The 11427-nt window shown below is 41.2% G+C and overlaps 1 protein-coding gene across 1 annotated transcript in view; it reads left to right on the top strand.

Moving 5' to 3' along the window:
- The first annotated feature begins 10967 nt into the window (after positions 1-10967).
- OTOG (otogelin) overlaps positions 10968-11427 on the top strand; it is a 51496-nt gene continuing 51036 nt past the window's right edge. Inside the window, exons 1-2 of the mRNA XM_075283351.1 lie at positions 10968-11085; positions 11301-11368. Of these exons, the coding sequence (XP_075139452.1) occupies positions 10968-11085; positions 11301-11368 (186 nt within the window). The remainder of the gene's footprint in view (positions 11086-11300; positions 11369-11427) is intronic.

The following is an 11427-nucleotide window of genomic DNA, read 5'->3' as shown; positions in this document are numbered from 1 at the left end:
GATTGTGATCTGCTGGGATTGTGACTACACACTCAGGATTAGTGATCGAACAGGATGATTGTGTTGTGCTGGGATTGTGACTACACACTCAGGATTAGTGATCGTACAGAGTGATTGTGATCTGCTGGGATTGTGACTACACACTCAGGATTAGTGATCGAACAGGATGATTGTGTTGTGCTGGGATTGTGACTACACACTCAGGATTAGTGATCGTACAGAGTGATTGTGATGTCCTGGGATTGTGACTACACACTTAGGATTAGTGATCCTGCAGAGTGATTGTGATGTGCTGGGATTGTGACTACACACTCAGGATTAGTGATCGTACAGTGATTGTGATGTCCTGGGATTGTGACTACACACTTGGGATTAGTGATCCTGCAGAGTGATTGTGATGTGCTGGGATTGTGACTACGCACTCGGGATTAGTGATCGTACAGAGTGATTGTGATGTGCTGGGATTGTGACTACACACTCAGGATTAGTGATCCTACAGGATGATTGTGATGTGCTGGGATTGTGACTACACACTCAGGATTAGTGATCCTACAGAGTGATTGTGATGTCCTGGGATTGTGACTACACACTCAGGATTAGTGATCGTACAGTGATTGTGATGTGCTGGGATTGTGACTACACACTCAGGATTAGTGATCGTACAGAGTGATTGTGATGTGCTGGGATTGTGACTACACACTCAGGATTAGTGATCGTACAGAGTGATTGTGATGTGCTGGGATTGTGACTCTACACTCCGGATTAGTGATCATACAGACGGCGATTGTGATCTGCTGGGAGAATGGTCTTTGCTGCAGAGAAAACCCCCCTTGTTAGGGCTGGATCAGTAACTCAAGAAGCGTCTTGTAATGTGAGCTGAGCGCCCGAGCAGCCAGTGTCCCACCTGCTCAGAGATGAGGACCTGTCTCCTGTAAGAGCCGCCTCGTCCCCTCATGCTCCGCACATTTCCACAATCTCCGGCACTCAGGAGTGATGGACCCAGTTCTCCTGCTGATCTGCCTGCTGACATCTAGCTGGGTCACTACAGGTGAGTGGGGGCAGCGTCGTCCGAGGGAAGGGTCTGACCATGTGCGAGGGCGGAATACGGTGGCATCATAGAAAAATTACTATTCTTATCCTCTTCAGTAGTACCCCCATCATCCTCATCAGTACTACCCCCATGATCTTTATCATTTTTACCTCCACGAACCTCATAATCTTTATCCTCATCATCCTCATGAGCGTTATCCTTATCATACTCATCATTATTACCCCCATCATCCTCATCAGTATGGCCATCATTGATATTACCCCGTATTCCTTATCAGTATTATCCTCAACATCACTATTACCCCATCATCCTCATCAGTATAACCCTCATCATTATTACCCCCATGTATTACTCTTCATCAGTATTACCCTCATCATCCTCATACATTTCCTCATAATCTTTATCAGCGTTATAGTCATCATCTTTAGCACTCTCACCCTCCCCTAGACCACGTGCTTATATTTCAGATCTTTTCCCCTTTCTGTGTCTGTTGTAGGATTTACCTCTGCGCCGACCCCAGAACCTCATTCTACAGTCATTGACCCCATAGAGAGGTGAGTGTGTATAATGACCTTGTGTGTAGTGAGTATATATGTATATAATGTACTGTCCTGGTGTGTAGCATGTATACTGTATGGGAATATAATGTACTGTCCAGGTGTGCAGTTTGTATATATGTATATAACGTATTGTCCTTGTGTGTATATGTGTATATAATGTACTGTCCTGGTGTGTAGTATGTATATGTGTATATAATGTATTATCCTGGTGCGTAATGTATATATACGTTTATAATGTACTATCATGGTGTGTAGTGTGTATATGTGTCTATAATGTACTGTCCAGTTGTGTAGTGTGTATATGTGTCTATAATGTACTGTCCAGTTGTGTAGTGTGTATATGTGTCTATAATGTACTGTCCAGTTGTGTAGTGTGTATTTGAGTATATAATGTACTCTCATGGTGTGTAATGTGTATATGATTTATGCTCTCTGTGTGTAGTGTGAGTACATGTATATATAATGTATTGCTCTTGTGTGTATTGGGTATATGTGTCCTGGTGTATAGTGGATATATGTATTACATTGGGGGTTATGTGGGCGGGAATAGATGAAAGACTATTACCATCTTTGGACAGCTTCAGGGGTATTTTATTATTGCATCACATCTATTACAAGATAAAGGTTGTGATCTAAAAAAAACAACTCAGTAATATTGTAGATGATGTGTAACAGCTCATTTATCTAGCCCCTGTTCCTATACCCTGTTGTCTTTCTCATACATTGCAGGCTGCTCAGTCTCATTCTCAGTAATATCATCTGTGCAGCCTGTAGTCTTTCTCATACAGTGCAGGCTACTCTGCCCCCTCCTCAGTAATATTGTAGACGCTCTGTGATGGTTTATTCTCTAGCCCTGATCTCTGGGGTCTGTAATGTTTCTCATACAGTGCAGGCTGCTCTGTCCCCTCCTCAGTAATATTGTAGACGCTCTGTGACGGCTCAATCTCTAGCCCTGATCTCTGGGGTCTGTATTGTTTCTCATACAGTGCAGGCTGCTCAGTGTCATCCTCAGTAATATTGTAGATGCCCTGTGATGGTTTATTCTCTAGCCCTGATCTCTGGGGTTTGTAGTCTTTCTCATACAGTGCAGGCTGCCCAGTCTCATTCTCAGTAATATCAAAGACCATCTGTGCAGCTTGTAGTCTTTCTCATACAGTGCAGGCTGCCCAGTCTCAGCCTCAGTAATATCATAGACTCTTTGTGACAGATCACTCTCTGCACCTTACCTGTGTTCTCCTGAGAGCTCATACACGCTCATCTTTAGGCTGATAAGAATGTCTTCTCTGAATGGCGCACAGCAGCCTGCACTGTATGAGAAAGCACACAGGCTACAAAGTAAAAACTATTGAAAATCTGCAGTAGAAACCTATTAGAAAAATTTCTTTCATCCCATAATGGGTGCAATGCAATAATTTTTTTTAAAAAGTAACCCCCATTTTGTGGAGTACTCCAAATATTGTCCCCAGAACACTAAAGCTTATACTGTATAGGAATGGCGAGAAGTAGATGAGAATTTGTATTGTCAGAGGAGCTGCATGAAACCCTTGAGGCTATGGGCTGGTCGCACGGAGCCCCCTACTCACCAGGCGACATGGGGTGATGGGGGCCATTTCTGTGTGCAGCATAGAATGTTCTGCATGAGCAGAGATAGAACAGAGTCAGCCTTGTTCTCTCCTTCCCAGGAACAACAGCCATGTGATTCTCCAGAAAGCGGATCCCACATCCCAGGGAAACACGGTAAGAAGCCGCATATACATATATACATTTCCTGCATACATGACACTAGTGCGGCCCAGGCTTTAGTGTGCACTTCTGCATGCTCTAATACAAGAGAGTCACACACCCCAGTATAGTACTTGTGCATTGCACACAGCCCGACCTCTGGGCCCCTTATGGTATACAGGCCCCACTGGTTTTGGCTTCCATTGTATGTGCCATTGGGATGTGTGGATGAATTCTCTCATTACATGTGGCCTCCGGTGTCAGCCGAGCTTATACCTGGAAAAATCCCCAGTGAATATGACACACAAATGGCTCTGACTGGAGCTTTCACCCAGCTTTCCTAGAATTCTGTACAGTGATTTAATGACCCGTCCCCTGCCATTGTATAACTGTATAACAATGGGCTATATGTAGGGACAAGGGTACATTATACAGGTGATATACAGTATATGGTGATACAGGTGTAATATACCTACAATGTGTCAGCTATATTATATATGGTAATACAGGTGTAATATACAGGTGATATACAGTATATGGTGATAGAGGTGTAATATACATACAATGTGTCAGTTATATTATATATGGTGATAGAGGTGTAATATACATACAATGTGTCAGCTATATTATATATGGTGATACAGGTGTAATATACATACAATGTGTCAGCAATATTATATATGGTGATAGAGGTGTAATATACATACAATGTGTCAGCTATATTATATATGGTGATACAGGTGTAATATACCTACAATGTGTCAGTTATATTATATATGGTGATACAGGTGTAATATACAGGTGATATACAGTATATGGTGATAGAGGTGTAATATACATACAATGTGTCAGTTATATTATATATGTGATAGAGGTGTAATATACATACAATGTGTCAGCTATATTATATATGGTGATACAGGTGTAATATACATACAATGTGTCAGCTATATTATATATGGTGATACAGGTGTAATATACAGGTGATATACAGTATATGGTGATAGAGGTGTAATATACATACAATGTGTCAGTTATATTATATATGTGATAGAGGTGTAATATACATACAATGTGTCAGCTATATTATATATGGTGATACAGGTGTAATATACATACAATGTGTCAGCTATATTATATATGGTGATACAGGTGTAATATACATACAATGTGTCAGTTATATTATATATGGTGATACAGGTGTAATATACATACAATGTGTCAGCTATATTATATATGGTGATACAGGTGTAATATACCTACAATGTGTCAGTTATATTATATATGGTGATACAGGTGTAATATACAGGTGATATACAGTATATGGTGATAGAGGTGTAATATACATACAATGTGTCAGTTATATTATATATGGTGATAGAGGTGTAATATACATACAATGTGTCAGCTATATTATATATGGTGATACAGGTGTAATATACATACAATGTGTCAGCTATATTATATATGGTGATACAGGTGTAATATACATACAATGTGTCAGCTATATTATATATGGTGATACAGGTGTAATATACAGGTGATATACAGTATATGGTGATAGAGGTGTAATATACATACAATGTGTCAGTTATATTATATATGGTGATACAGGTGTAATATACAGGTGATATACAGTATATGGTGATACAGGTGTAATATACATACAATGTGTCAGCTATATTATATATGGTAATACAGGTGTAATATACATGCGAAGTATCTAGTACATTATATATAGTTATACAAATGTAATATACAAATATACAGGTGATGTGTCAGGTATATTATATATGGTGATACAGTTGTAATATACAAGTGATGTATCAGACGCATTATATATGGTGATACAGCTGCATTATAGTGATATAGTTGTCATATATAGATGATTTATCAGATACATTATAGATGATACATATGTAATTTAAAGGTGATGTGTAAGATTTATTTTATATCGTGAGACAGGTGTGAAATGCAAGCAATGTGTCAGCTATATTGGGTCCATTCACACGGAGTAACGCCGCAAAATAACGCGGTATATACGATCCCAGCTCCCATTGAAATCAATGGGAGCTTTTACGGCGTGCAAATTCTCACACGCCGTATACGTGCCACATCACGTGGCACGTTACTCCGTGTGAATGGATCCTTACATATAATTATACAGGTGTACTATACAGGCAATGTGTCAGCTATATTATATATGGTGATACAGGTGTAATATGCAGGTGATGTAACAGGTGTATTACATATGGTGATATAGGTGTAATATAAAGGCAATGTGTCAGCTATATTATATATGATGATACAGGTGTAATTTACAGGCAATGTGTCAGCTGTAGTATATATGATGTGTAATATGCAGGTAATGTAATGTGTGTTATATACAGATGACATGATTATGACAGAGGGATAATACAGGTGAAGTATACAGGTAATCTGATTGTGACAGACCGATGATACAGGTGTAGTATACAGTTTATATGATTGTGAAAGACGGATGATACAGGTATAGTATACAAGTAATCTGATTGTGACAGACGGATGATACAGGTGTAATATATAGGTAATCTGGTTGAGACAGATGTTTGATAGAGGTATAGTATACAGGTAATCTGATTGTGACAGACGGATGATACAGGTATAGTATACAGATAATCTGATTGTGACAGACGGATGGTACAGGTGTAATATACAGGTAATCTGATTGTGACAGACGGATGATACAGGTATAGTATACAGATAATCTGATTGTGACAGACGGATGATACAGCTGTAGTATACAGGTATACAGATGTAGTGTATAAGTGATGTGGCAGGTACATTACACAGGATGATACAGGTGTATTTAATCTGTAATGTATTGTTCTCATGGTATTAGTGCGCTGTCTGATATAGTAATTGTGATTCTATTACGCTGAGGAGTGTTTGGCGTGGGGACTGGACTAAGTAACTGTCTATTGATGTGTATATATAGTATATAGTGTGTACATTAGTCACTGGTTGTGTTACTTTGTATTTGTATGTTCTTCATTTATTAATATTGTTATGTTATTATTGTAATGTTTTGTAGTTTTAGTAATAAAAGAAATACAAGTGATGTGACAGGTCATAATACAAATGTTATTTATATATCGCCCCCATATTCTGCGGCACTTTACATATGGTAGGGTTCACGTATAGACAAAAGGAGACATTACAGAGTAATAAATCGATTCACATAATGGGCCGCAAGAGCTTACAATCTATGAGGTATAGGGGGTGGCACAGGAGGTAGCATTATACAGGTACATTATATAGGATGATACCAGTGGATTATAAAGGTGATATGGGTGTGACAAGTGGAGGATATAGGTGTCATGTACTAGTCATGTCAGTTTGATAGTTGGATTATACAGGTGATGTGTATGGCATATACGATGAGTCAGGTGTAATATGATATGTTACAGGTACATTATACATGGTGATATAGGTGTAATATACTGGTGATGTGGTAGGTACACTACTGTATATACGATGAGTCAGGTGTAATATGGTGTGTGACAGGTACATTATACATGGTGAAATAGGTGTAATATACTGGTGATGTGGTGGGTACACTACTGTATATACGATGAGTCAGGTGTAATATGATGTGTGACAGGTACATTATACATGACGATATAGGTGTAATATACACGTGATGTGAATGATATGTAACATATTATGGATTGTCCATGCTTGTGAATTGTCTCACTTGTTTCATCTGAAAAGACTTAGACCTCTTAGACATAGATGTAATAAAATACATCGGATATATAGCGTGTGTCACATGACCAGCATTAACATCACAAAGTGACAAAGTAATCAGGAAATAACTGTGAGTTAAGTTTTAAGAGAAAATACAGCAGTATTGCAGGCAATGGTAGAATCGATCTGAGAGTTGCAGGTTCAAGCCCCCGAGGGTAATAAAAAAAGTTATTGAAAATTCTAATTTCCTTAGATCATACATAAAAACAGATAAACAATATAAATAGATTAGGCATCCCTATGTATAGAAATGGTCGTCCAGTCAACACCACAGCGGTAAAGAAAATCAAAGCAGCGTGTTACCTTTCCAAACAAAATTGAATAGAAAGCAATAAAAATATCGGACATTCCCAGAGATGATATAAATAAAAACGACCTCTTGTGCCATAAAAAAGACACATGACACAGCTCCGTACACTGAAAAATAAAAAAGTTATGGGTATTAGAATGTGGGATTTAAAATACATTTTTGTATGTGGTGATACAGGTGTAATATACCGTATAAGGGACGTATTTGGTACTAGGGCTGTAATATATAGTACATGTGATGGGTGGATAATATCTGGTGACACAAGTTTAATATACAGTACATGTGACATACAGTATGTGGTACTAGGAATGTAATATACCGTATATGTGATGGGCAGATAACATGAGGTGATATGGGTGTAATATACTGTAGATGTAAAATGTAGATAACATGAGTGATACGGTGGGAATACTCTTACGTCCTGAACTCTTAGAGGAATTGGAGCATTTTTCTTGGGGTGTCTGCTATTGTGGGGCCATATCCTTTATCTGCTAATGGTTTATGGAGTGTTAGCTGTATTGCGGTGTACACCTTGTTTTAGAGGGTGCTATGTTATTAAGGTCCAGTTTGGTGTAGGGTTAGGGCATAGTATTGGGTGTTTTTGGTGACAGACCCTGTGTGTAGGCGACGTTCCCAGTATTCTGCATTCATGTGCAGGGCTGAGTGGAATTCCTATGGATTGTGTTACAGGAGCACAAATGACCCGTCCGCTCTGTGTGATCAAAGAGCATGGTTACATGGCACAGGAGCAGGTCTGAGAGCCCGCCATTACACCGTCTGACCGTGTAAAAGCCAGGAAACAAAAGGAAAAATCTCACCAGGCTCCCCAAACGCGGTCATGTGACAGCGTCCTCGGCATCCCCACCGAGCCATGTATGGCGCTACCAGGTTTCCCAGATATTATCAATATGATCTTCCATTTCATTCAAGCCAACATATGGATAATTGTTACACAGCTGCATAGACAATAAGGGTGGATAAAGACACGTGTCCATCAAGTACAACTTGTAATCCTACAACATTGATCCAGAAGAAGGCAACCCCCCATAAGAGATCATACAGCTGCATCTATAGAGGTCATCACCCAGTGAGATTGTCCAGCCATGTCTATAAAGATCATCATCCAGCCACGTCTATAGAGGTCATCACCCAGCTACATGTATAGAGATTGTCCAGCCACGTCTATAAAGATCATCATCCAGCCACGTCTATAGAGATTGTCCAGCCACGTCTATAGAGGTCATCACCCAGCTACTTGTATAGAGATTGTCCAGCCACGTCTATAAAGATCATCATCCAGCCACGTCTATAGAGATTGTCCAGCCACGTCTATAGAGGTCATCACCCAGCTACATGTATAGAGATTGTCCATCCACATCTATAAAGATCATCATCCAGCCATGTCTGTAGAGATTGTCCAGCCACGTCTTTATTTAGTTATTTTTTTCTGTAGATTGTGATCCCCCATATAGGGATCACAATGTACATTTATTTTACTATCAGTATGTCTTTGTAGAATGGGAGGAGATCCACACAAACACGGGGAGAACATTCAAACTCCTTGCAGTTGTTGTTCCTGGCGGGATTCGAACCCAGGACTCCAGCGCTGCAAGGCCTCAGTGCTAACCACTGAGCCACCGTGCAGAGGCCAGTGATCCTCAGTCGAGGCTATCTCCCACCTCTTACCCGCCTCCTCTTAGCCTTCGGTTGCACCCCTGCCTTTCATTCCACTACCTGAGTCTCCGTGTTCCCTTCCCCAGCTCTTAACTTGATTTTCAGGCCCCATGCCAAGCTTTCATTTGCCTCCATTCTGATTCTCAGGTACCCCATTGCCTGGTTCTTCCCCCAGGACACTTCTCAGGTGCCCACACACCTCTCTACGTCAGGTTATCTGTGATGTGTATGTGGCGGAGAAGCGGCTGACGATTGTCCCATGACTGCTGTGTTTTCATAGTGACTAATCTGTATTTTGCCTGCGGCTGTGAGTTTTGAAGGAGCTGCTCCCCCGGGACCCTGCTCTAGATTGTCCTCATCTTCTCTTCTTCTGGATCTGTTTTCATTGTCACAAAGAAGAAGCTCCTGTTTCAAGTAGAGTCCGGCCTGATGCCAACTCGCTGCCCTCTGCTGTCTTAGGATTCTTAGCCTCCTCCTCCTGACCACCTTCCCAGGAATAACACAACGACATTCATCATGTCCGAGGATGTAAAAACGCCGGCTGGACACTAGACGTCAGACTTCTCCTACAGCAGTCACCTTTTCTGGACACTACAAGTGTCTCCGGGTACTCAGACACCCTCAGGACTTAAAGGGGTTATTAAAAAATATGGGCCAAATAACACTTCCTAATATATATCCTGTTTAAAATCGGCATATCTGATTTATTTTTAGGTCATTGACCTCAGCTGTGACGTTTAGTTTACAGGCTCACTACCCCTCCCTGTGAGCAGTGCAACCAGCAAACAAAATGTTGCAGCAGCATGTGACCTCTGATGTGGGAGCGGACAGGGCTGCAGTACCTCTCTTATCATTGAATAGGGTAATAGGAGTAGCTCAATGGTCTGGGGTGGGGTCTATATTCATTTTGGGTCCAGTCTAGGGTCTGTATTGGACACCATAACCCCCCAGAGAATATTCAGACACAACAGAGATCCCAGAATAGAAATCTCACCCAAATTCTGATACAGCAAGCTCCCGGGCAGTGCTCTCTGCTTTAGCAATGGTGGACTTTATGGACTATGCCAACATATAGTTGCATTATTTTTACTTTATAGACCTGCTGTCTTTGCGCCTCTCAGTGACCACCTTGCTTTTCCCTGCAGAAGGTCTGCTTGTCTGTGTCTCAGAGCTGCAGTTCTGGTACAGTGTATGTGTTCTTATCCACAGTCACATTAATATTTCCGTGCAGTCTGGAGTCACACACATGGGGCGAAATGTCAGGCCGCAATGTTTCCTTTGATCTGCAAATGGCTGCACAGGTTTACAATATTGGAAGAGATCCAGAACTGATTTGTCGCTGATCCAAACATTACACAGGAATGATGCCGGGAAACCCTTCCTGGAGCCCTACTCTGATTTCACCCTGGGAAGAGAAAATCCAATAACTGGGAGCAGTGAGTCCCTGGAGATCCATGACGGGAGCAGAAAAGGTTGACTTCTAGCATCAAATTAAAAAGTTAGATGACCCCCCCCTCCCTGTTTGCCAAACCTGTTCCTCCCCATGTTACCAGACCCCACGATACCACAGTCACATCAGTATACGTGATCAGTATCCTCTGTCTGCCACTGGACCCTCAGTCGACTGCTGTAGGGCCCCCGGTAACAGTGGAAAACACAAGACCTCCAGTAATATTGACAGCTGTAGGCCCCCAGTAATATTGAGAAGCACAAGACCCCAAGCAATATTAACAGTTGTAGGACCCCAAGTAACAGTGGCAAACACAAGACCCTCAGTAATATTGACAGCTGTAGGGCCCCCAGTGACAGTGGCAGACACAAGACCCCCAGTAATATTGAGAAGCACAAGACCTCAAGCAATATGAACAGTTGTTGGGCCCCCAGTAACAGTGGCAGACACAAGACCCCAAGCAATATTAACAGTTGTAGGATCCTCATTAATAGTGAAAAGCCCAAGACCCCCAGTAATATTGACAGCTGTAGGGCCCCCAGTAACAGTGGCAGACACAAGACCCCCAGTAATATTGGAAAAGCACAAGACCTCAAGCAATATTAACAGTTGTAGGATCCTCATTAACAGTGAAAAGCCCAAGACCCCCAGTAATATTAACAAGTGTAAGACCCCCTGTAACAGTGAGATGCACAAAACCTCCAGTAATATCAACAGTTGTAAGACCTTCTGTAATATTGACAGCAATATGGCCACCAGTGACAGTGAGATGCACAGGACCCCCAGAAACTAGATCAGGAACAGGACCTTCCGTAATATGAACACCTACAGGGCCCCCAATAATAGACACAGGACCCCAGTAATATCCACA

Source organism: Leptodactylus fuscus, chromosome 7 (assembly GCF_031893055.1).
Source record: "Leptodactylus fuscus isolate aLepFus1 chromosome 7, aLepFus1.hap2, whole genome shotgun sequence".
NCBI lineage: Eukaryota > Metazoa > Chordata > Amphibia > Anura > Leptodactylidae > Leptodactylus > Leptodactylus fuscus.
This window is presented reverse-complemented; position numbering and strand designations above follow the sequence as displayed.